Source organism: Alligator mississippiensis, chromosome 5 (assembly GCF_030867095.1).
Source record: "Alligator mississippiensis isolate rAllMis1 chromosome 5, rAllMis1, whole genome shotgun sequence".
NCBI classification, from domain to species: Eukaryota; Metazoa; Chordata; order Crocodylia; family Alligatoridae; genus Alligator; species Alligator mississippiensis.
The window spans coordinates 53,928,904-53,956,013 of NC_081828.1; the positions used below are offsets into that span (position 1 = coordinate 53,928,904).

At 42.8% G+C, this 27,110-nt stretch overlaps 1 protein-coding gene across 1 annotated transcript in view; it reads left to right on the plus strand.

Annotated features, from left to right (window-relative positions):
- Positions 1-27,110, plus strand: part of LAMC1 (laminin subunit gamma 1) — a 153,386-nt gene that overhangs the window by 87,608 nt on the left and 38,668 nt on the right. Inside the window, exons 2-4 of the mRNA XM_006269647.4 lie at positions 21,372-21,676; positions 24,644-24,774; positions 26,253-26,419. Coding sequence (XP_006269709.3) covers positions 21,372-21,676; positions 24,644-24,774; positions 26,253-26,419 — 603 coding nt within the window. The remainder of the gene's footprint in view (positions 1-21,371; positions 21,677-24,643; positions 24,775-26,252; positions 26,420-27,110) is intronic.

Here is a 27,110-nt window from a genome sequence, read left to right on the forward strand (position 1 = left end):
TCACAAGCTGGGGAGGGGTTCCTTTCAGCAGCCTAAGGGGCTGGGAGGAAAGCTTCAGATTGAACTAATAATAACTGTTAAATGATTATTGTATAAGACAGAAATGCGAACTGGGGTCCAGAGAGGCCACTGGATTGAAGTAGAGACACCTTCTAAGTTTTAGTATTGGGAGCAAGGCAGGAGAGGAGGAGGAGGCATGGACTTCAGTACTCCTCACCCGCACACATGGGCACTAATCCTGTACATTTCAAACTTGCTCTCTTAGCTACTGCATTTTAGGCTTTTTGCACTTGCATTTGTTGAACTTCTTAAAGTGTGGTACTACATATATGAAGGCATGCAGTTGAGGCTCTTTATAAATGGTCCTGTTCCAATAATAGTTGTAAATAGCTCTATAGTGGACTTGACCTTTATAAATGATCCTAGTCCAAGAATACTTTTGTCAAGCATATCTATTTTCCAGGCCCTTCCTGAGGAAGTGGGTTGAGGAAGTAAGTTGTCTCACATTGTCAGAGTAAGTGATCTGTGAGTGCTGAGTCCAGGGATCTGTCCCTATGTTGACGTATGCAGTGCCTTCTGTAGCTTGGGAAAATCAGTTGACCTGTCTGCATCATCCACTCCAACTTTGCAGTGATTATACTGCAGATTTGCAACATTTTCAGGTTTTTTTTCCCCAGACAAATAACTCATGTTTTAGGAAGAATAAATAAAACACAATTTTTGCCCTGGTTTCTCAGCCTGAATTGGTTAGAGGAGTTGTGACTGTCTTAGACTTAATGTTTTTAATATTTCACTGGAGCATATTACAATACTTTATTGTTGCGAGATAACATACATTTGCAAAGTATCCAAGTATTTTAGCTACAGAAACCAAGACTTTGTGTTCCTTTGCTTCAGCCAGTGTAAAATCTGAATCATGGAGTTAATTATTATCCTGTAATAGATTTCAGTTTACCCACTCTATCCATCCTTTCTTAAATTCCTTCCAAAATATTTTGGAATACAACTTTAAGGATGCCTTCCCTCCCTCCCCCCTCCCCTCCCCGGTATTTTCTGTAATATTAAAATCTCTTTTGGGGAAAATTAACGTCCAATTTGGCTTTAAACAATTTAGTTGACCACCTTTAAAAATAATTCTAGTTCTAATGCTGCAAAGAAGATTTGCAAGGTTGTGTAGAACTCCTTGTCTGACAGTAGTGTGTCCTTAAAGATGCTGTCTAGAGCAGGGGTAGGCAACCCCAGGTCTGGGTGCCAGAGCATGGCACACAAAAGGCATTTTGCTTGGCATGCACATCTCAGGGCAAATGATGGGGAAGGGCCATACTGCCACAACAAGGATCAGACCACTTGTGGCTCCCCCGCCATCTGCCACTGGCAGGCCAATCTCTTATAAGTCAAGGTTGCAGGTGTTTTGCCACTCTGCCCAAAAACCTTGCCAATCCCTGCTGTAGACCAGGAAATGTACCTATGAGAGATGTTTTTAAGAAGGATTAGTTTAGTACCAGGGATGAGATGTATCATGTAATTCCAGAAGTAGCTTTGTAATGAAATTCCTGTAGCATGAAGATGCCAGCCATTTCTGGTCCTCCTTAGGGTGTAGTGATATTTGTTTGCTTGTTCTGGGTGTAGATACTATTGAATGATAATTATTCCTCCCAAGATGCACCTTTCACACAGTTAAATTGACATTCCCCTCTGTGAAACAAAGATCTGACAAGAAGTTAAAACTTGAAACATTTGCTTTTAATTGATGATTCTTTTTTTATTTAAAAAAAATACACAGTATTGGTGATTACTTCATAAATAAAAGGGGGTTGATTGTTGTTGTTGTGGTGGTTTCATTGCTATACAGTGCTCTTAGCCTTGATTATCTAATCCTAGTGAGACTATGCTTTTTGTTTTATTCCTCTTTAATTTCCAGAATAGTAAAATTTTCCGGAATGCCCTTTCACTTTTCTCAGGAATAAGGAATCCCTTTAAAGAGACAAGATATCTAATCTTTCTTTCTGTTGGTGTGTTAAGTGGTGCTCATAATTGGAACAGCAATAACTTGACTATGATCTGTTCCCTGCAAAACCACCTGAGTTTGGCTGTGTAACTGCAGCAAACTTGATCAACACCTTTTGGTTCTGGTATGGTGGAAGGGTGTGGTTCACACCCTGGATATATGATAGGAGCAGTGAACCATCAGAGTGAAACTGGGACTCTTGGTTGGCTGTAATCAAAGTACACCCTTGTTGATTCTGTGGTAGAGGGAGTTGGTTTCACCACTTGGATGTGTAATAGGAATAGAAAAACGACTAAGAGTGGAATTCGGACTCTCAGTGAGCTGTAATCTTGATATATTCACTTCTGTGCAAAGTGAAATATGTTTAAGAGTCCTTCTTTACCCTGTGGGACTGAGGAAGGACATTGGGGTTGTGTGTACAGAAATATCCTGTAAATTACACATAGTATTTTTCTAATCCATACTGGATTAAATGTAGATGGTTTTTCACTTTACTTGCACAGTGTTCATGTCAAAGATGCACAAACAAAGAAGAATAGTGGCTTGTGGTTTTCTCCTTTACTAAATATTGTATTTTGTATTGTTTAGGTGTATAACCTACATGCTGACTACCTGAGATGGGGAAAGGGAAAATGGTTTTTGGTTAAATTTACTTCAGTCTGTGCAGGAGAGATTAGAGCATTTTTCATGTGGAAATATGGCTGGAATAAGCAGTCTTGATGACTTATCAATGTTGGATCATCATGCAATACTTCACTATGCAGCCTTCTGCTGTCCTGAGCCGCCTACGTGCGCAACTCAATGGTGCCTTTGTTCAAGATTGTTTAGAAGAATGCATGAGCTAATGGGGTGGTGGGAGTTCAGTTTAGTTCCACTGTGTTAAAAGCCATGTTAATTCCCAAAGTGTCCTGAACATTTCCTCCATACATCCTTACATAGGAAGGGAACTCTTAGAAAATTCAGCATGGTCTGCTCTCATCCTTCATAAAACACCACGTGCTATGCGTCTATTTGAGACTAGAACACTTGAAACATTTCTTGTTCTCGCCAAAGATGAATTCAGTTCTGAAACCTGTGCAGGTACTGAAGGACCTTCTCTAATAAATTAAACTGAATTTTCTCTAAGCACTACTTTATTAAAAGCCTGTATCCCACAGTTTGAATGACATTGCCCCTGTTCTGTTATCTACGGACAAAAACAAAACAAAAAACAATGGTCTCACGTTGGAACAAGGGAAGTTTGTTAGATATTGGGAAAAACTTTCTCACTAGGAGGGTAGTAAAACACTGGGACTGGTTACCTAGAGAGTTTGTGTATCTCCTTCCTTGGAGGTTTTTAGGACTTGGTGAGACAAAACTTTGGGATGATCTAGTTGGGGATGGTCCTGCTTTGATCAGGGGTTTCTTCTAGATGACCTGAGATCCCTTCCAACCCTAACTTTTTCTCTGATTCTGTGATTCAAGTAGAACATGATAAATGTGGCACTTTATTTCCCTGCTTATTGTGAAAAGTGGATAATCTCTAACTTTGGTTGGTACCCACTAACAGTTGGCTGTGAATGGCTCTTGATTCAGGATCTCATCCAAAGAATATCATCCTGCCTCTTCCTTTCATCTCCTCTGAGGCTTGGTATAGCTTTGATTTTTCTCATCTTTTCGGTTAAGAGATCCATGGTAAAAAATAAAACAAAACTGTATTGATGATTTTGGAATACTCTAGTCTCCTTATAAATTACTATTCCTATCCCACAGTGAAGTCTGCATTCTGGGATCTGGAGTATTTCACTCGCCTCATAATACTGTGTTCTTGTCTGCAATTTTTCCCAACCAAGTGAACAAAGAATATATTGGGTTTACTAGAAAATGTGCTAGTTGAGAATTTGCTTAGGTTTGCTAGCTTGGAGTACAGTATCTCCTTTTGGTAACCGTAAGTAGTAATGCACTGCCTACTAGCTACCTTTTGTGGTTACTACAAGGTGCACATCTGTACCATTGCACTTTCTTGCTCAGAAGGGGTTCCAGCTTCCACAGTACACTTCTTCCTGCCTACAGACAGTACAGGAAGGTAAGCCATCTCCCTCCTTGTCTTTTCAATATTTGTTCCATGTAACAACTTGGTGCATGAGTGTTCATGTCTTAGGCAGGGTGAGAGAGGTGGTTAGTCTGAAGTCAGGCAGAAGGTAGGGCAGGGCAGGGCAGCACCATAGAGATTAACTGATTCAGACGGGCATGAGCTTTCACAGGAAGCAACCTACTTTATCAAGTCTGACAAAGTAGGTTGTTAACAAAACCTCATGCTTCTCAAAACCAGTCAGTCTCTGAAGTGCCAGCCTGCCTTGCCTTTTGCCTCAGTAGGGTGAGGATCACCGACATCTGGTCAAATTCAAGGAAGGACAGCAAGATTGATCTTTATAGTATGGCTTTTTTAAATATGGCTGTTTGGGATGTGTGCAAATTAGTAATAGCAGATGGATGAAGCCTAGTAAGGGATGGTGGATAAGTAAGGCAGAGACAAGTGAGAAGAGCATAATAAAAGTGGAATAAGAGCAAAGAAAATTGAAGGCAGGGCAGGGGAAGGACAGGTAATGGCAAACAAGGGATGCAAAAGCTAATCTTGTTTGCATGTGATTTTTTCAAGGAAAGGGTTAAAAAGAACCTGAATGTGTTCTCCTCTGGGTAGGAGAATATTAACAATAAACAATTGTCCTCACCCTGTCTTATTGAAGAATGGAAATAAAATTTGGGAAAGCAGCAATGTACAGGAGCATGCGCTTTGTTTTTTCTCTTTTGAACTCTTAGAGCCAGAACTTGGATGCCTAGCTGAGAACTGAGCGATACCTATATGGAAACTGAAATGCAGATACGTTTCCAAGACAAAAATTGTAGCCACTATTCTAAAGAGCAGAGTTCAGAGTATAAAAATAAAGATGCCACTTTCTCATGCTCTGCCCAAAGTGCCAGACTGATCCATGCTATAATTGGTAGCAACATAGCTGATGTTGACATTTTTAAATTTTCAGTGTTACTTTTGTATTTACATTCAGAGGCTGAAGGGTGGGTTGTACCTCTCAGTTTAAATGCTGCCTCCTTTACACAAATGCAAGTCTTTGCACAGTGGATCAAAGAATAACTGATGCCAGAATAGGGATACCCCTGCAACACGAAGAAACTTAGCATGAAATAGTTACTTTCCATCTTGGATTACTTCGGTGGATGACCCAGTGCAGATTGTGGATGGTGAACATTGGGGCCATTGCATCTACTGCTGATCATTCCCCCTGGATCTCGCTCTACGTCTGCTGCATCACTTTACTCTCAAGCCTTGTCCTTTCTTCCAGAGAGGCACAACTCTGCACAAAGAATACAACATCCATATTTAATATTTTTGTTATGGTGTCCCCATTTATTCCTAGAACAGTGGAACCATAGTTATTCCTCTGTACTTAGTTTTCCTTGTGTACAGCCAGAGAAGGGAGCAGTGTTTGGTTCTGCAGGTCATCCCAGACCTAGATTACATTTCATCAGATCACATTTGGGCTGGTGTGGTGCTTACTTTGTGGCATACCTGCCAAAAAGTTTTGCCCCTGTTGTTCTAGAGAAGCTACTGGTATGACTTTAATGTTGCATGCCAGCTCCTCGCTTATGTTGTACAGATAGCAAGTCTGACAATTAAGAACTGCTGCCCTCCCTTCATAACTGAAAGGAAGAGGAGAATTTAAAAGTAATAGCTTGAAGAAGGGAAACTAACTTGCTTAATTTTGAGTTGTTTGCTTACCTTTTTTTTGCTATTTTTTCGAAACTTTGCTTTAGAAGCAAAGGATGCCATGTCTTGTGAATAAGTGCAGCTAGACTAATAACAGGAGCATTACTTTCCTTTCTCTCCACTCTTCCTCCTCCCCAACACAGATAGATAACGGACCTTTAATAGCCATCATTCTCTCCCAATACTGGCAGATTGCTTTCTCTGCACTTAGAATAGATTAGTATCTTTAGTTCCAGTCCCTGGCTCTTTGCCTTTTTGAGTCCCTATCCCTGTGGTTAGACTTAATACCTTTTTAGATCTCCCCCTCCCTCCCCCCCATTACAAAATACCAATGTTGCTCTTTTCCTGAGCAGTATAAATTGTACCTCCATGTGCTTCAACTATTTGCTAGATACTACATCTAAAATAAACTCTTAGCCATTTTAAATTGGGCCTCCATGAAAGGTGTGGGATTAGTAGCTGCTGAATGGTAACCTCCTTTGGCGTTATAGGATTAAATTAGCTGGTGCTCAAAGGTTAAAAAGGTTCGTGTCCCATTACTGCTTCTTTGAAAAAGCCAGTTTCTTAGTAGCTTGTTTCTCATTGTATAGTTTCTCAGCTTTTCTGTGCCTCATTTTAATTCATTTTCCATTCCAGAAAACCAGTCAGGACTTGTTTATATGGTTAGATTGATGTTCCAGGCCACCATTGTGTATTTTGAAGATATTCAGTTTTGGATACTGGTTTACTTTAACTTGGTAAAATGCTTGCATAGGTTTTTTATAGATTTCTCGGAGTTGAAGCTAGTACAGGCAGTCCTTGACTTAAGACATTTCGAGCTATAACAAACAGCACTTATGACATTTATAAATTAACACCCTGTTTCGACTTTCTGACATCAGTTTTGACTTGACAATGCTTGATCTGATGCGATGCCATGCCAGTGAGCAAGTTCACTGCGTCACCTACCTCCCCGGAGAACCTGTCCAAACTTCTTTGGACATTTTTTTTAAGAAAGCAGACAAGACTCCAGAAAAACCTGTAGCCAAGACTTCTGAAAAGACTCCAGCCAAGAGCCCTTCAAAAAGTCCAGCAAAGTTACCTCAAAGTCCTTCCAAATCGATATGATTGCTATTTACAATAGAAATGTATTAATATAATACATTAATGTAGCTATGTTACTCATCTATAATTGATTGAGTACAAAATTCTGGGTTATTTTTGGTAAAAATAGGGTATCAGGCCTCGGTTTAGGAACCAATCCCCCATTTATAACATTGTTCTTATGGGAAAATCGGTTCCAAGTTACAGCGTTTAGACTTATGACGCGATTTTCAGGAACCAATTGTGTTGTAAGTCTGAGAACTGCCTGTATAAAACTAAGGTGCTCAAGGGACAGACTAGAGTGTCGATTGCTAGAGTAGTCCCACCAGATTAAACGAGTGTCTGGGAGAATGACAGTCGCTTCTTCCTATGCCCATCAAGAAGACAACAACCCACTGAGCTCAGGTCCACCTGGTGAAAACATGGCATCTGGCTGCGTAGTTCTAATCTGTAGGGACTTCTTAAACTGAAACTCATCTTAACTCTTAGTATCTTAAAAAAAAAAAAAAAAAAAAAAAAAAAGTAGTACTGATAACCACCATGGCAGGATTCTCGTCACAAAGAATTAGATAAGTTGTTGTTCAGATGACAGGTTGTACTTAACTCCCATGTCTTTGTCCATCTCCCAGTGGGATCTGACTCCTGAGGGAATTCCTGCAGAAGTTGGGTAGTGTTCTTAAGTCTCGGGCAGCAGATCAAAGGAAGGAAAAAAATTTTTTGGCAGCAGTCCAGAGTGTAAGCAGAAAGGTAGAGGCATTCTATTGTGCAGAGGCAATAAAATGTATATTTTCAGAAATCTAATGTTTTCTAGTTTGTGGTGCAGTTGATTCTGAAAGAAGGAGCGTTAGAGGGGTGGTTTGCTGGTTGTTTTTTCTTCTCCCCCACCCTTCCTTCTCCCCATAAGCAGTAGTTTCAAAGTTTGGGGAGTTTTCCATAGTCTTTGGAACTTTGTTGGAATATGGGCAGAGAGGTAAACGTTAATTTGGGCCCTTATGCAGTATAACTTTTTCACATGAGTTTCTCCTATTAGAGAAATTTTATAGCAACATTAGAGCTGACTACCTGGACAACATTTTGAGGAATTGTGTATGGTAAAGAAAAGGAAGCTAATTTTCCAAAGTACAGTGTGGTGAGTGTGAGTAGATCGGTAATGAAGGAGGAGAGTGTTAGCCTATACTTATCTTATAAAGGCATTTGCTCACAATCCAGCACTTGTAGCAGGAGTGCCAGCTGGCGGGATGTTTTCATGATGTAAATTATCCATCCGTTCTGAAGAGCCCAGAGTACAAGGAAGCCTTTTGTGTGTAAGAATGAATTCCTAACTAAAGACAAGGAAGAGAGCTTCTCAATGGCATATCTATTTGCATTTTCCTTTCTTTATTTACTGTTTTTCAGCAAGTCACATTTCCTGATAGTCCCTAGGATAGCAGCAATGGTGGCAAGGGTAGTCTCCCACTAACTTTAACTGCAATAGGCAATTGCCAGCCCATGTAATGCTAGCAGTGGTGCACTACCATAGAATGTTTGACAGCAGCGCTATCTTGGGATTTTGTCAGTATAAACATCCTCTCATCAGGGCCCTATTGAAGTACACCCCACCCTTAACTGAAGGGGGGTGTTTTTGGGTTTTTTTTTTAAATTAAACATGGATTCTCCATTATCCAAGCACCCCAATTTTGCTTTTGCAGAATAAAATACTACGTGCCGGCATAGGTCCTTTTAGTCTCTTACGAAGATTCAGAGACTCTAAGCTCTGCTTGACGGCATTCCTCCCCAACCAGTGTAAGCATATTTTAAACAATATGCCTGATGCTAGATATTATTTTAAATGAAAATTCACATATGAAATGCATATAACATCTCTCTTATCCCCTTCTAATCTTCTTGCCTTATTCATGTGCCAAGTGAAAGGAAATTTACTCCCCTGTGGAGTTGTAAAATAAGTTATTTCTTTGAAGACTTTTTGACACTAAGAATGTTAAGACTATTATTGAACTTTGTAATTGTTTAGAGGCATTAAGTATACCTTCTTTGGCTCAACTCCCCTTCCCATGTTTCTTGAAGTAGTGTAGTTCAAATTCCATGGGGCAGCATGGAGAATCTATGCACCCTCAGGGAAATGAAGAGTTGTTTTGAAGCAAGATCTCTGTCAGCAGACTTAAGAGATGATCTTTGAACCTTGGGATGTGTCTGCGGATCTCAGTGGGAGATGGGAATGGGAATGAGCTCTACAAGAATCAGAACTCTTTTTATGTAGGTCTGTGTAGGTCATTGGTACTGTGGTACTTATTTTCAGCTGTTTAAGCAATAACACTTGTGTGGAGGGCTGAACCCGTAGTTGCAAGACTAGATTTATGAGAATTTGTTTCTTCATAATTTGGACACTTTTTTTTTCCTCAAACTTGGATTCGACTTCTGCTAAAGCATTCAAAAGTTTCAAACTGTACTCATAATCACTAATTAGCTTTCATTCTCTTACACTTCAGTAAACTTATTTAATGACCACCTGGAATTCTTATTGAAAAGTAAACATTTTTCCTGAACAGTTATTAACTGCCCTTGCCTAACTAGTTCTCAGGTGTACCAAGTATGAGAGAAAGTCAAACACTGTAGGCTTCTCTGAACAGAACAATTGTGTTCTTATCTCTGAATATTACAGTGTTAAAGCTGCAATTTCCTTCTACTCATCTAACTTATTGATAGTTCTTAGTACATAATGGCAAGAATTGAATTAGTTCCTGCAAGGTTTGAAAATTAGTACGTGTTGGAATGCCAGGCAGGGCAGATTTGGATGCATCATAGACAGTCATGTTAACTAGTATCCAGGTAACAGCTTGTATGCAGGTATATAGCTTAGTAGTAAGTGTAAACAGTAGGGGTGCACCAATTAAATATTTTTGGGCCGATACTGATGGCTGATTATTAATGGACCATATTAGCCGATACCAATCCAATTGCCGATATGCAGCCCACTAGCTCGGAGAGCAGTGTCTGGCTGGTAAGTCTGTTGGGAGAGAAAGGGCTGGGGTGTAGATCAAGGCCCCTGTGGTAAGGGACGGAGTGGGGTTGGGGCAGGTGCTGGTGCTGTCCAGCCAGGGCGGGGTGGGACGGGACGGAGCCACGCGACTTGTCCGGGGGCAGGTGGGAGGGGGCAGAGATCCCACTGCTATGGGCACCCCTGGGGGAGCCATGGAGCATGTGTGCCCCCCAGATCTGTGACTGGGGTGGGGCAGGCTGCTGTTGTGGCAACAGGTTTACCAGCCAAACACTGATGTCCAAGCTGCTGTGCTGGCCGTGTGCATGCTGTGGCTATGTGCACGCACACGGCATTTATTGGCAACATTATTGGCCACGTCAGCCAAAAAAGCCGATTGTTGATAATATCAATTTTCCTTTTGTCAGTGCCAATATAATATGGACTGATGAATTGGTGCATCTCCGAGTAAATAGGGAGATATTATGTTTTAAAATAACCTTGGCTGGTTTTGGGTTGGGGAAGGGAGTGAACTCTATTGTAGGAAAATTTTTATCAGCTGGTCATGGGGAAGCTTAAACACAGCCTTTTATGTACATAGAGTTGCATTTAACACTGTGTCAGTTAACGTGACACTTACTTCAAGGTGGTGTTACAACGGTCTAGTGTTCTAGTGAAGAAAAGCACGGTCATGTTGCTGGTTTGTAATACATATCTTCTTTTTACCTGGTTTCTTCAGTGTTTTGTTTGCATGATGGGTAGAGATGGTGGTAGGAAGTTAAGATAGCCCTTTACCTCAGTAGTTACCCATAAAAAGCATTTTAACACAAAAAGGGGGATTTATATTTTTTTTGTTTATTTATTTAACCAAGACTAGTGGAGTTAAGACAAGGGTGTCAAAGTTGGCCCATGAAACCTCTGGCAGTATCCTGGCAGGTGCTGGAAGTTGGGGTCATAGCTTGTCACAAAAATCCAGGGTCCTTTGAATCTTCTGGGCATGGCCATTGGCAATGACATTGGTTCAACACCCCTGGTAGACCCCTCACTGCTGCTGCTTGACTCCTTGCCACTAGAATGGCCACTGCAGCAGCCCCATGCCCCATACCAAGTATGGCCCATGAGGATCCCTGCAGTCTGTATCTGACACAGGGCCCTGGGTGAGTTTAACAACCCTGAGTTAAGTCCTTTAGAAAATTTCAAGAGGGAAGGGGAGGTGAGAATCTGCTTGTAATTGAAGAGGGAAAGAGAACTATTTGGTACATTGTAGATATGCATCTGTTCCAGATCACAAGTTTGTTTTACTGGAAAAGCCCTTTAAGCTTCTGTTGAGGATCCTAGAAGCTTATATTAAGAAAACCTGACTGTTAGTTAAGCTTCCTACTAGAGCAGTGGTCTCCAGTCTTTTTAAGTAGGAGATCACCTTTGGCATTTAAAAGCAACCCAAGATCTACTGTGCGATCTATCCCCTGCCCTTTCCCTTCCCCACGGACTGACCTGCTGGGCTGGGGTGCACGCGTGCATGCATGTGGGCACTCAGCCTCCCACCCCAGCCTCGAACCGACTTCCAAGAGGCTCCGAGATCTACTGGTGAATCGAGATCCACTGGTTGGTGACTACTGTACTACAGCATCTTACTTTTAGATTTTCAGCTAACTGTAAATCAGTTTTCCCTCATTTTCAGAATTCTGTTTGGAGATCTCCTTCCTTTCTTCTCTGTCCCTCTTCCCCATCTTGATGAAGGCTGAACGCAGCTTTTGCTCAACACAAGAATGCAGTAGTTCAAGAAAACAAGCCTGCCCCGCCTTTATCATCCTAGGCTTCTCCCAGTCAAAGCAATAAGGCATTCTTGACATTTTGGCTGATGTATATCATTTCAGAGGATAGTCTTCATTTTGTTGTATTTTCGCCTGCTTTCTTTCACTCCAGTCCTGGAATGACTGCTGTTGGCTTTTTTTCCTTCACTAATCGCATCTGCAGTAAAAGTTTCCCAAATTTAGTCCCACTGGACTCTTCCCTACAGCTGAATGAGGAGGGGTTTTCTTCCACGTTCCCTGCCTCAGCTTGGGAAAGGTTGGAATGCATCTTGGCTTCATTCCCTTTAGGTCTGTTAAAGGATTTCAGGCATGTCTTTGACCCATTGGCCGGATTCACAGTCAAGGCTATTGGAATCTTGTCAGGGAGTAGTTTAAAGGAAAGTGTTCCCTAAACTTCTACTGAGGCTAATATATATGGGAGTCATTCACTTGGAAACAGTTTTGTTTTTAGTAACAGGGTCCACCTTCAGAATTGATGGTTGAATGTGAGAGAGACTTTGTTAGGAGGAGAACTGGCAAACCTAGGATAGACTACTTGCATGATTAATTTCTACCCCTTTTTCTCCTTCCTATACCCTTCCTCCAGCTCTGTTTCCAGGCATAATGAAGTTCTTTTAGACTGAATGTCAGTGTTATAACTGTGCTTTCTGTAGGAGGTTAATAATTACACTAAGCAATTATGGCATAGTTAATCATTTCACTCTTGCTAGATTGCACCATCCTGGCAGTGATTTTTTTTGTAGAGAATGCTCCTTCAAATAAACAAAAAATAGGTATTAGTTGAACTTTTTCCTTATGTTTAGCACTTACAGGGGAATGAATCAGGTAGGTTTCATTAGACATTGGTAATCGCTATCTTAGAGATTCTAGCCTAAAAATTATTTTCACCGTTAAAACAATTTAGTGACTTGTTAAGAGCCACCAGTGAATTAATGGCAGAGCAGGAATACAGAGTTGAGGACTATCTGGCCTCCAATCCTATACTTAATACACTGGGCCACAGATGGTTCAGTTATGTTGTAAACCCTTACAGAGTAGCAGTTCCAGTTTTGTTGCATGTGCGCAGTGCCAGACTCTGATTAGATCCTTTGGTTTCTACCACAAGATGTGTGTAATGCCACATTGTGTAGTGGAGTTTTGGGGAGCTTTCTTTGGCTTTAAGCAAAATTTGTGTACTTGTAAGGTTGTTCTATGACACTGATCCATGTACAGAGGCTGCCCATGTCTTTAAAACTGATCCACATATTGCTTAGCTTTCCCTCTGCCTATAACAACCTACATGAGTCTTTCTCCTTTGTCTTTCTTTCAGTGTATGTGTTTGTTTTCTGTTAACTCTCCTAAGCTGGGGACCCATTGAACTAGTTTGGCTAAGATGCATCAGTTTTATAACCAGTGGCACACAAGGGAGTGATGTGTGGCTAGCATCTCTGTTGAGGCTAAATGATGAATAAGTACTTATTTTTACAGCTCAGTCAGCATGGACATTTATACACATACATTTTTTCCCATGACATGCCAGAGATCTGCCGCTTCAGAGCAGACTTGATTAATCGAGTCTATTCTGCGCACAAGCTGAGGTGAACTGTGCTGTGCCGTGTGCACAGTATATGCAGCAAAATGCACATCAGCATGCAGAAAATGGTGGTGGTGTGCTTTTGAACTAATGCACCTCCGAGGTGTGTTAGTTCAAAAGTGCACTACCGCCATTTTCTCAGCGTTGATGTGCATTTCGTCACTTATACAACTGCATGCGTCACAGCTTTTCAAAGCATCTGGCGCTGCGGCACTTACATATATAAAAATGCCCCACAAGCCTAGATTGAAGTTCAAACCCAAGCATTGGGATCAGTAACGAGAAGCCTCTGCCACTGTATCCTTTAGATTTAATATAACATGCATGCATGTGCGCATGGGCATTGACGTTCTAAATGAATATTCTTATGAGAGCAAACTATGAGGGGTTTTATCCAGCCTCTTACAAGTGTAATTCATTGGGTCAGTAGAGTGCCTGTGGGGTTACTTTATTTATGAATGTATATATTTATTTTAAATCTCAGTGTTGATCATTCTAAGCATACATTGTAAGCACCTCCTACTCCAAAGTGTTCATAGTTTCATAGTTGGTAGGGTTGGAAGGGACGTGAGCAGATAATCAAGTCCGACCCCCTGCCATGGGCAGGAAAGAATGCTGGGGTCAAACGACCCTGGCAAGGTGAGTATCTAGCCTCTTTTTGAAAACCCCTAGGGTAGGAGCAAGCACCACTTCCCTTGGAAGTTGGTTCCAGATCCTAGCCACCCTGACTGTGAAGTAGTGCCTCCTGGTGTCCGGCCTGAACCTACTCTCAGTCAACTTACGGCCGTTATTCCTAGTTACTCCTGGTAGTGCTCAGGGGAACAGGGTCTCTCCCTTGGTAAGTTTATAGATGACCACCAGATCCCCTCTCAGCCTTCTCTTGTGGAGGCTGAACAGGTTCAGGTCCCATAGCCTCTCCTCATAGGGTCTGCCCTGCTGCCCCCTGATCGTGCGAATGGCCCTCCTCTGGACCCTCTCAATGCTGTCCACATCCCTCCTGAAGTGCGGTGCCCAGAACTGGACGCAGTACTCCAACTGCGGCCTGACCAGTGTTGTATAGAGGGGGAGGATCACCTCCTTGGACTTGCTCGTGATGCATCCGTGGATGTATGACAAGGTGTGGTTGGCCCTACTGACCGTGTCTTCACATTGGTGGCCCATGTTCATCTTGGAATCAATAATGACTCCAAGATCCTTTTCTGCCTCTGTGCTGATGAGAAGGGAGTTCTCCAGCCTGTAGGTATGCTGCTGGTTCTTCTTCCCCAGGTGCAGTACCCTGCACTTGTCAGTATTGAAACCCATCCTATTCTCATTTGCCCACCCCTGTAACCTGTCCAGATCTAGTTGTAACCTGTCCCTCCCTTCTAGCATGCCCATGTCTGCGAATTTGAACAGGGTGCTTTTCACCCCCTAGTCCAAGTCGCTGATGAAGATATTGAACAGTGCAGGCCCGAGGACCAAGCCCCGGGGGACCCTGTTGCCTTTTAAATTATGACACACTAGAACAGTGGTGCTCAGCCTATCCAGTCCCATAGACTAGAGGAGTGGCGCAGGGAGGCAGCTTAATTACAGTGAGCCATTAACATGGTCCACTCACCACCAGATTTCTGGGCCTGTGTGGAGCCCTGCAGGCCAGATCCAGCCTATAGGCCATAGGCTGAGCACCACTGCAGTACACTGAACTGTTTTGCTCCTCCTGCTGTTTCTGGGGTGCTGGTTGTACCCATGTTGATGCAGTATCTTTTATTAGACCAACTGAATAGTTGGGGGAAAAAGTAAAGGGTGCTTGTGCCCAAAAACTTGTAAAGAACAATTTTTCAACTCTTCAGTTGGTGTAATAAAAGATATCATATTTATCTGAAGAACCTTGTTTGCCCTCCCTGGTTCTGTCATGCATAGATAATTACTGCTTTATGCACGATTGTCCTTGCAGGTGTTAGGTAATTTACCTTAGAAATTAGACACTCTTGATTTTTCTGGCTGTTGCTGTCAACCACTTTTTAGTAAGCAGAAGGAAATTGCAAGGTAGTATGAGGCAAGGACCGCATTCATATAAAATGCTTGGTCCTGCACTGACTTCGAAAAGCAAAATTTATCTTTCAGGGGTGTAGGTTGTAGCCATGTTGGTCTAAGGACATAGGCAGATAAGGTTCTTTGGGTGAATCTGATATCTTTTATTAGACCAACTTAAATATTTGGAAAACAATTATTAAGCAAGCTTTTGGGTTCAAAAACCCTTCGTCAGGCTAAGGAAGTTTCTGCAGTTGGTGTGTGCTCTTCCTGGATGGAAATTTATCTTTCTGGAGTTACTAGTTGCCTAAAGATTTAGGGCATATTTGTGCCAGAGTTGGATTAATTTAAAGCAAAAATGTTTTAATATCCATAATAGTGAGAGGCTGGGGAAACACTCTTTCTGCTTCAGGCAAGCTTATTTTAATTTAGTCTGAGTCAACAAGAAGCAGGTTTATGCAAACCAAAATTAAACTACATTGAAATAAACAGCTTTCAAAATGATGTAAAACCCTCTGTATATCCTTACATAGGTTTAAAATGTAAGCTAAATCAATTCAACTTTTGTGTGGTGATAGTGCTAATCATCACAGGACTTATCAGCTAAAATCCTTTCAGTCCATTTTTGTTCCAAGTAAAGGACTGGTGGCTGATACAACAGAGGTTGAACAATATTTTTCTTGGAGTGGATGGCAAAAAGTTATAAAATGGTGTGAATGGCATAGACCAAACAATAAAAAGGATTTCTCTGTGTTAAAGTAAACCCACTGTTGGCTTTTCTACTCTCTATATGCTTCAGTGTCCATAATTTTTAATTTTTCTATATGAAGTTGTCTGTACAGTTAATCCAAAATCCAGCATTTATTTAGCTTCAGGATTTCTTGATTAGTGAGATTGTCTGTGCACAATCTGTCCACTGAGGTGGAACAATAACAGCTGGTGTGCAGCTGTATACCTCATCCTGGGAAATTTCCTCACAGCCAACTAGCTCTGTGAAGAAGGTGACTGAAGCATTTTATGGTCCCTTCCCACTGTCACTTTAACTCTTTAGAGCACTGAGGAGTAACCTAACATTGCTCTGACAGCCTGATATCGGATTTACCCAAAGAACCTTGTCTGTTTACATCCTTAGTCCAACATGGCTACAACCTACACGTCTAACATTGCTCTGGTACTTAACTGTACATGTTTAAAGTACTGATGTTCCCACAGTGATTGCAAGGTATGACTGCAAATAAGCTTATATTGCCATATTGCAGCCACTAGAGATTTGGCTGTAAATAGCAAAGAAACAGCTCTCTTAACAGGCCATTGATAAATTCCATTCCTTCCCCCGCCATTTGTAAATTTGTAATCTGGGTGGAGGAAATGCAGCCAATGCACACTGTCTGTCTGGATTGTTGTAAAATGTGAACAGTAACTATTGTCTTCTAATGGTGTGCAGGACAGTAGTGGAAGTTATCTTGCAAATCTTAGCTGAAATTACTTGAACTGCTGTAACAGAAGTGGCTGTGTTTCTGAATGGCTCCACACAGAATGCTTTTCCAATTCAAGACAGTTTCTCACCCCCGCTCTGTAAGATATGAAGCAGTTAAAAATGTTTCTTCATGTAGGAGGTTTCAGCAGAATTCCTCATTTTGGCATTGGGTGAACGAAAGCTGGATTCTTACTGTTCTGTTCTGCCACCTCCGCACCCTGTAGCTCTTAATGCAAGTGGTATTTCTCAGCTTTGAGTACTCCATACTAATGGCATTCAGTGAAACATCTGCATTTCAGCTTTGATACAGGGCAGGAACGCCATAGACCAAAGCAAAGAATGTAGTAAAGCTTTGAGAAGTCAAATATTTTCTTGGGGGTGTGAATCCCCTGGGTGGTTTGTGTGTGCTGTATGGGGGTGGATGTTCTAATCACTAGGAAGAATCCATTAGGGAGGTTTATTTGCTGATTGCCACAATCCCATTGGGAGATAAATGTGGGGTGGGAAGGTAGTTTTAACTTTGTTGTCATGGAGGTGGGAATGTCTTTTTCTTTTGTAAATAATTAAAGTATTCTTGGTTTGAAAAGTTTCAGACAGGATAACCTGAATGAGACATGCCCTCTGATATTTCAGATAGTAAGTAGGAGTACACCAATAGAGATTTTTTAGGCCGATACCAACGGCCAATTTTTAATGAGCCATATTGGCTGATATCAATCTGATTGTCGATATGCAGCCTGGCAGCTTGGAGAGCAGTGTTTGGCTGGTAAGTCTGTTGTGGGGAAGGGTGTGGGGGGGACAGACCAGGGCCTCTATGGTGAAGGAGGAAGTGGGACTGGAGCAGGGGGAGGGGCAGGTGCTGTCCAGCCAGGACAGGGCGTGGGACGGAGCCACGGCTTGTCGGGGCATGGGGAGGGGGAGCAGCTCCTGCCGCTATGTGTTCCCCAGGGGGGCACGTGCCCCCTGGATCTGTGTGGGGGGCAGGGGCAGGCTGCCACTGTGGGCTGGGGTCAGTGCTGGGCTTTTTCTGGCAGGAGGGGGGCTGGGCCAGGCTCTGCTAGGGGAAGGCAGTGGCAGCGCTGGGAGGGGGTTACAGCTAATTTTGGGGTGCCTGTAGCTCCCCCCCCCGAGCCTCCCTCCCAGCACTGTCTGCCCCGAGCACACCCCCCAGAAGAGCTCAGCGCAGCCCTGGCCCCAGCCCTGCCCTGCCCTCCTGGGGTGCGCATACTGGCGGGAGCTGCCCCCACCCCAGCCTCCGTCTCGATGAGCAACTCAGGGTTCCATCCCACACTGTCCCACCCTGGCTGGGCAGCACCTGCCCCAGCTCCACTCCCTCACCATGGGGGCCTCGATCTCTACCCCCCACACCCCTTCCCTGCCCCTTTCCCCACAGCTGGATGCTGCTCTCCAAGCTGCCAGGTTGCACTCCTGGCCACATGTATGCTGTGTTGTGGCCGTGTGGTTGCACGGGGCATTTATCAGCAACGTTATCAGCCACATCAGCCCAAAAAAAGCTGATTGCCAGTAATGTCAATTTTCCTTATATCTGTGCCAATACAATATCGGACCAATGTATCAGTGCACCTCTAATAGTAAGGGTTGTCCTGAAAGAGTGAAAGAGGCTCCATGGCTAGCCAAAAAGGTTCCTTGCTGCTCCTGATTCTTTACCTGCAAAGGAAGTAGAGGGCTTGGTACGTGTAGCAGTGGTTCTCAAACTTTTTAGCGTCAGCACACCCCTCTGCAACTCTTCTGAATTTGGTGACACCCTTGGTTGAGAACTTCTGTTATGCTGCCTCAGCTTACTTTGGTGGTTCTCGAACAGGCTCTTGCCATGTGCTCCTGCCTGTATTGGGGTTTTCTGATAACTCTAAAGCAAGCATGAGCAGAAGCATAATTGAGTGTTGTGCCCTAGGCATAACTCCCCTATGCCCAGGGGAAAAGGAAGGTCCTGCCTGACTTGAGTGTCCTCAACTCCTCCAGTCAAACAGTGTAAAGGACTGTTGTAGCCCAGCCTGACCCCCTGACCCCTCTGGATGGGCAGTGCAAAGGGCTGTGGCCAGTATATACCCTCTTGCCATAGTCCTTCCTGATCTGACCCACCTGCTTCTCCCAGAAATAGAGGGATGCAGGACAGTCCTACATGCCTGGCACACCTCTGTTTCTGGAAGGAGTGTGTGGGGTTTAGACCAGGAAGGGCTGCAGAAAGAATATGGGTTCCAGCCGCAGCTGATTTTCAATCTGCCTCTGCAGGAGTCACTTGGGGCATTTCTCCTGGCAGCACCCATGTTATAATACCCCTGGAAGGGCTCATGAAACCCCATCTGAAAACCACTGTGCTATGTGATTATTCTGCGCTATAATTGTTCACTTTTAGGTTCATAGAGGCCACATACAGGTGTTAAATTTTTACTGGGAGAATTGCAGCTCTCCTGCTAGAAACCACAAGTCTACAGGCGTTCACACAGTTTCTTCCAGAACAAAAACGGTGATTGTAAAAGAAGAAAAATAATCCATCTGTAACCCAGGAAAAGTTACTGCCAGGAGAATGAATGCCTGCACACTTCCCTCCTGCTTGACTCCTGGGGATAGAGAGGATTTGAGTGGTAGGGAAATGCTCCCTATGCCTTCTGAGACCACAGTAACTCAGTCTGTGGAAATGTGGGGGAGCAGTTGCTGTTTGTTATCTCTGGGTTCTAGGAGGAGTTGAGCAGTGAGGAAAGGGCTCTTCTGTTTTTCCCAGACTGGGGTCATCCCAGTGGAGAAGGTTCAGGGGGAAGCTGCTCCCATCCCTTCCTGTCTCCAGAAGGGGATGAGAGGAGCAGCTTCTTTGTGCTTCCCGTTCTCCTTAAACTGGAGTTTCCAGCTTGAGGTGTTGTTGAGAAGCAAGCAGCAGTTTCTGGGTTCTAGGAGGTGCAAGTGCAGCTGCCCCCTGCACCTTCTTACACCATACTGTGGTGACCACCACTAGAAATGACCAGAAATTTCCACTGGTAGAAGTGAACGCCTGCCCTGGCCACAGTGTTCCTCCCCCTTCCCTGATGCACAACTTCACATTTTCATAGATGAAATGCTAGAAAATTGAGAAGTAATTAAGTAGGACAAGACATGGTTCTTAAATGCACATAACCATTAGTTCATGGAGGTAGAATCTCCAGATTCTACATAATAGAGTAACTGTTCACATGATGGACAGGCAGGTGGTAGCTATATGGTGAATCTGTTTTTGAACCTGGAGCATAACTATAGGTGGGCTTTAGAGCAACTTCCCTGCCTAAGTTTGAGTCTTTGTTGCCAGAAGTAACATAAACATCCATAGAACATGCACCTTTCCTGGCCTCTTACGTTGCACAGAAGTCAAAGTGTTTGTGTGCTTTAAACCAGCTGTGGTCAACTTTTTGGCCCCGTGGGCCAGATGAATGGCATGGAGCCAGTCCATGGTCCTGATTGAGCCCTGGGCATCCAGCACTGTTGCTGCCCAGCCCTGTGCACTGGGATTGGGTACCTGATACAGCACACAAGGCTAGGGGTTCTCCATAGGTCTGGGCATTTGGTAGCAGGGGAGGGGTGCCACTACACCCCCACCCCAAATTTCTAGATTTGTGGAGAGCCCCGCAGGCCACGATGCAGCGCCATGGGCCAGATCTCGTCTGTGGGCTGGGGGTTAAGCACCCCTACTTCAGACAGTTGTGTCACTGGTATCCAGTGTTTTATTCTGATCTAGCTCAGCAGGTGGAGTGTTCCATTCTGGCCTGGTTTAGCATAGTTTTTGCAAAAATCTTTGGAAAATACACTTCTGCGGCAGCATCCCATTAATAATAAAATATATTCTTATTGCTTGTATATGAAGCTTCTATAATGCTTCTTCCTTGTAATGCTAAAAGCACCTGAGAGAAAGTTTAACATGACGAATGTTGTACAGGAGCATAAATGTGGGGTAGGAAGATTTTTACATTCACTTCTGTGGTGAAGGGAGTATCTTTTTCTTTAGGCAGCTCCTCCAAGAACAGGTGGAAATATTGACCTTCTCATTTTTTCTAAACACATTTTAAAAACATCCTATTTCTGAAAGCTCCCAAGTTTTTAAGTTTCTAGCTGTTTTGTGAGCTAGTTGCTTACTTTTGACTCGGTAGTTTGGTAGCATTGAGTTTGGAATTCCAAACCAGAAGACATCCTTGTTCTTACAGATCAACATTTACCCAAAAAACCTTGTCTGCTTATGTCCGTAGACCAACACAGCTACAACCTACACTCCTGAAACGCATCTGAGCTAGAGGATTCATCTAGAGAAATTAAGAATTTTTAGCACACTTTGTGCTGACCCTACTAACCTTCATATCTAGAAGTCATAAGTGCCTTAGGGTACAATATCTCATAAATTTACTATAGCGTCCTAAATAAATGTTCATAAATGTAACAAAAAAAATCTTAAGTAACTGATGTATCCATCAGAGTCTAATTTGGACATAGAACTGGTCTCTTATTGTATTTCTGCTACTCTAAAGGTTTATGCAGGAAATTTGCACTAGAGCTTTGCTGGAAAATATGTCTTAATTATATTGAACTATATACCAACAAGACTGGGTAACACCTTAATTAGGAGAGCAAAATAAAGTATAAATACTTTCCCCTTTTTCTTTAACCTAGTGTTTTTAATATGTTTTGACCACAGGAAAGGCCTTTGACATTACATATGTGCGCCTGAAGTTTCATACCAGTCGGCCTGAGAGCTTTGCCATCTACAAGCGCACAAAGGAGGATGGGCCATGGATACCTTACCAATATTATAGTGGCTCCTGTGAAAATACGTATCAGAAAATTAACAGAGGGTTTATCCGGACTGGGGAGGATGAGCAGCAGGCACTCTGCACAGATGAGTTCAGTGACATCTCTCCTCTCACGGGGGGCAATGTGGCTTTTTCAACATTGGAAGGGCGACCCAGTGCCTACAACTTCGATAACAGTCCTGTGTTACAGGTATGTGGATGGGGATGCCTAAGAGGCATGCAAGCGTGTCTTTTATGCGCTGTGGAAACCTGCTTGAAACTGGGTCCATGCCAGTCAATATAACGGTGAGCTTAGGACTGAGATGCAGGGCACAGTAGTGGTTCAGAGAGAATTGAGGAATATAATTATAAATTAAAAAACTTCCCATATGCACTTAGGTAAATTCTGAACAAACTACAGAAAAGTGGAATGGTATGTTCAAATTGTCCTTGATTGTTGCTATAATACGTTCCCTTATAGCTAAATAAATTAAATAAGTATCCAAATAATTCTTTATTTATTCTAAGAAATAAGAGACTAGATTATATGGATTTCTGTTAAGTTTTAATTTTAGTATCTACAATGCAAGGTTTTGTTACTGATACCCTCTAGAGGTAGAAGGTAGCACTGATGTTTATCTAGTTTGCTAATTATTTCCCATTTAATTTCTTGATGACATGTCCAGACAACTTTAACAAAGAGAAATAAAACAACAATGTTTTCCATAGCGCACGCCTGCTTCCTTTTTCAGCTACAGTCAGCATACCCTCAAATTCTTTCCCCTCCATTTTGCCTGAAAATTCTGTAAAGTACAGAGCAATGTGAACACAGAGCAAGTTTTGATGACCTTTCCATATGTGTGTGACCCATTTGGTATCCAGTAGCAGGAAGGAAAAGAAGGATCTAGTTCTCAGTTATACAAGTAAAGGATAAAAGGGGAAGGGGAAAGGAGAAACTTTTTCAGTGAAAGAAAAACAGTTCAGGAACCTCATGCAACTGGTTCTCTCAGAGAATACTTTAAGAGATTGTTGATCAAAAGGATTAATAAGGCTTATGAGAGAGTGAAAAACCTCGTAGTGATGTCTTGAGAAATAATCAGAGATTCACTTTCTGTGAATAGACGCACTGCAGCATCCCTTCTCAGAACTTAGATGTACAGTTGTCTATGCATGAATTCCCATACACTCTTACCTGTGCTTTGCAGTTATATGAGTATCCTTATTGCACTGTTTAAACAGTGCAAGCTCTGGAGCAATAGCACATCAATGCATTTTCATGCAGATTATTTTCATGCAACACTTGCAAGAGGACTGTATTAGAAATGCTAGAAAACAGACAAGCAATTTGAGTAGAGGTGGGCAAAATACAGCCCACAGGCTGGATCTGGCCTGCCAGGTGATTCCATCTGACCCGCAGAGCTTCTCCATAAGCCAAAAGAATTATCAAGGGCCCTAGCCCTCAGCTGCCTCTCTAAGCAACCAACCCCATCCCAGCCTGGCCTCGCCTGCCCCCAGCCAGCGGGTGCTAGAGACAAGAAGCTTTTGCCTGGCAACCCTGTGGCTGTTTCCCAGTCCTCTCTCCCTACCAGAGTGGGAATTCAGGTAAGGGCCCCACCAGGCCATGGCCAGAGACTCCTGCTGGGGGAAAGGGAGTCAGCGTGGGGAGCCAAATGATATAAAACTGGGCTGGGCTGGCCCCGTGGGAGCTGCGTGCTCTGGGTTTGGGTTAGGCTGGCCCCACAGGCTGCCACCACGTGTGGCCAGGGATTCAGGTGGAAGTGTGGGAGCTACGCACTATGGGGCTGGGTGGGGCTGGCCTCACTTGCTGTCACCACTTGCAGCTCCGGGGACTTGCACACTGAGGACCCCACCCCACATACACCCCACGCACTCATCCATACCCTCCCGTGCACCCCAGCTTGACCATACCCCCAACACACGCATAGCTCTCCACACCCCCCACCATCCCCACACGCATGCCCACACCCTCCCACACAACCCCCACCCCAGACCCACACTCTGCTACACCCACACATACACACTCTCCACCACCCACACCCCACACATACACCCAACCCCCACTCCATGTACACCCCCTTACATCCCCACACATAACATATATGAGTAAGACTGTATTTTGAGCTATTATGCAATTGTCTCTATATGTACTATGCAAAAGCACATAAATCAGGACAAAATATTTTTGAAGTAAAATTTAAAATGTTTGATTTTTAAAGTATATGATTTGGGGTGTTTTTCCAGTTCCAAGATGCACCTCCCCCCCCCCCCCCCCCCCGCCAAGTACTTCTGGGGCAAGGGGAGGGATTTCCAGTGGCAAGGGTTAGGGGGCAGGACTTTCTGTCCCAAGATAACAACCAGGGAGGGGGCAGGGCACCTGTCAAGGCTACCCTTGTGGTCTTTGACAGCTCACCAAAACTCATTAAGCAGCCTTCTAGCTGAAATAATTGCCCACCCCTGGATTAGAGACCAACTAACATTTTCTAGGAAAAGCTAATGTGAAGTTTGGGGGGCAGATTGCATTCATTGGCAGAGGCTAGAGGAAGATAGGATGTGGTATTAAAGATGCTATATAAATATTATGAAAAGCTCTTATGTTCTAAGTCAGATTGACTTGTCTGTTTTTCTTCCTCTCTCATCAGATATGTGTGTATCTGTCTGCCTCTGTACTTGTATCTCAGGGTGTTTGGCTACAAATTAGTCTTGCCTAGATTTGCTTTCCATTCTTGCTGTGCTGTTTTGTAGGGGAACTGCAGTTGGTTAGATTTGTGCCATTTGCAATCATACAAGTTTGTATTGTGTTTTTTTTTTTTTTAAAGGAAGTAATACCCCTTATTTCCCAAACACGGAGGGGACAAGGTAAAGTATACAGAATTAAAGAGAAACTAGGAAATGTATTTGTTTGGATTTTACAAAATCCTAATCTGAAGAAAAACATTTGAGCTGAAAGGAAATGGTAGAGTTTTAGGAGAGGGAAGAAGCAATTTTAGGTGATAAGGAAAGAAAAATCATTGAGCAGAGGTTAGTTGTAGTCATGAGTGACTTCTAGCATAACTCTGTTCTATGTGAATACTCATCCTAATCATCAGAATGTGAAAGTGCATTTGAGTTTTTTCTTGGTATTTGAGTCTCATCCTGCTGAGGTTTGTGTTTCTTTTAGGAATGGGTGACGGCTACTGACATCAGAGTGTCCCTTAATCGCCTGAACACCTTTGGAGATGAAGTTTTTAATGACCCGAAAGTTCTCAAGTCTTATTATTATGCAATTTCTGATTTTGCTGTAGGTGGCAGGTGAGTAAATTACTACTAGAGGCTTAGTACTGGCATAATTTTGATTATAGGACTACTTTTAATTAGACTAATGTTTATTCTCAGTGGGTGTTTAGTATATAGTTCCTAAAGCCTTAAAGTAGAAACACAACACAATGTCTTAAGAAGTTTGTAAGCACTACTTTCAAACACTAAGTGTTTGAAGTGTTTCAGAATTAGTTGCATACAATTTCTAACTGCTTAACATGCATAAACTAACGTTGCTAGAAACTGTAGGGAAGGAAAGGAACAAGCTTTAGAACAAAGCTTGGCGGGAGGGGGGTGGAGTTTGTTCCTTGTCCTGCAAGTCAAAAAGCGTTAAAATAATCCAGAGAGGAATAGCTATTAACATGCAAGCATAAGGTATCTTGTCTTTGTACCTTTGAAATGAATCTCTCCTTAGCAGGACCATATCTATTCTGCAAAAACGGCAGATATTTATTGCCATTACCCTTTTGGTGCAGGAATGTATTGCAGACTCTACACTATTTTTTCCCTCAAATAAAATCTTAAAAGCACAAGTGAAATCAGTAAATGGTTGCCTTCAAATAGTTTAATCTTATAGATGTGAACTGTCATCAGCAGGGTATTAACTATGGAATTTAGATATCAGCACTAACTACTTTACTGCTTACAGCAGAAACATGCAGCTGCTGTGCTTAGCCATTTTTGTTGAATTCAGTAAAAGCTGTAGGGTAGGGGAAATGTATTGCTTTAAGGCCCTCCCACAGTTTTACTTCCCCACTCTCTGCTCATGACGAGGAGTATAAGAAGTCTATTTTGGCCCCAGTATTGAAGCTTCACCAATCTATTGATTACAAAACAGCCTCCTAATTGTTCTTTGATATCTGAAAGCTCTCTCCAACTATGAGTTGCCCACTGACAGTCTTTACAGTGCTGTGTGTTCACAGGTGGGTGTACAAGTGCAAACAGAATCTTCCACCAAATGGAAACAGGGGGCACCATAAACCAGTGATTCTTAACCAGGGTGCTGTGGCAGCCTGAGGTGCCTTGAGATCCATTTAAGTGTGATATACAATTTTAAAACTATTAGGTGTGCAAACACCTACACGATTCACAAGATAAACCCAAATAGGAATCTGTAGTGTCAAAAGAATTCTGAGTTCTCAGAAGAAGAATTGCTCTGTTACTCTTTCCATATTCAAAAAATGGGTGAAAACTAAGACCTGGCATTTTTTGAGAGGTGCCTTGAGTATAACAAAAGGTGCCTTCAGTCTAAAAACATTGAAAACCACTGCCATAAACTAAAAAGCCAGAAAGCATGGAGCACTTTGTGCTTAAATCTTAATACCACTAGGACGTGATTGAGGAGAAATCCCATAAACATAAGTCTCAATGATCTGGATACTGAGCCTGCTTTGAGTGGCCCAGGTCTTTCGAGTTCAAGATGTATTATGGTAGAAGTTAATACATTGTCTTTCATTTCTACTATTATTTAGGTGTAAATGTAATGGCCATGCAAGTGAGTGTATGAAGAATGAGTTTGGGAAGCTGTCTTGTGTCTGCAAACACAATACATTTGGGGTAGACTGTGAGAAGTGCCTTCCTTTCTACAATGACCGTCCGTGGAGAAGAGCAACAGCAGAAAGTGCCAGTGAATGCTTGCGTAAGTGGCTCTGTTCAAGAGAACTCTGTCTGACCTGCACTGCTGCCTTTGGCAGGCTGGAATGGGCAGCCATACAGTACATTTTTAATGTTATGAAGTGCCATTTCTTACCTTTGCTGCTTCTTGGTGAGCCCCAGTTTTTTCCAATTTTTGTCATGTCTTGTCCACACTAGACTTTGCATTTTAAACAGCTTGCAAATGTGCGTTATGTATTTTCACTCAGCAGAGTGACAGTAAGTCATAAATTGGATTTTCAAAAGCACCCTAATGACTTTGGGATCACTTGACTCTCCACTCAGTAGTGTAACTAGGATGGGCAAGAATGGCACTTGTCTTGGGTGCTAAGTTAGGAGAGGTGCTGAAATCACTACCCTCCTACCCCGCAGAGTTTGCCACAGTGATTGTTTTGGAGCCCTAGCATGGCAGTGTTGCTGGGGCCTGCCTTCTGCCCCTCCTGCTCTGAGTCCTAGTTCCTGCCTCTTCCCCAGCTCCTGCTGTGGTCTCTGATGTTGTGTGCAGTTTCCAAATGAAAAACAGGTGATGTCAAATATTAATTTGAATCAGAGAGTCATTTCCAGCAAAGCCCTAGCCATAGTGAAAACACAAATTTCTAGAGAATAAGGACCAGACTCCTGGGTTATACCTTTGACTGGGAGGGAGCGCTAAAACTGAAAAGATATATTCCGTTTGA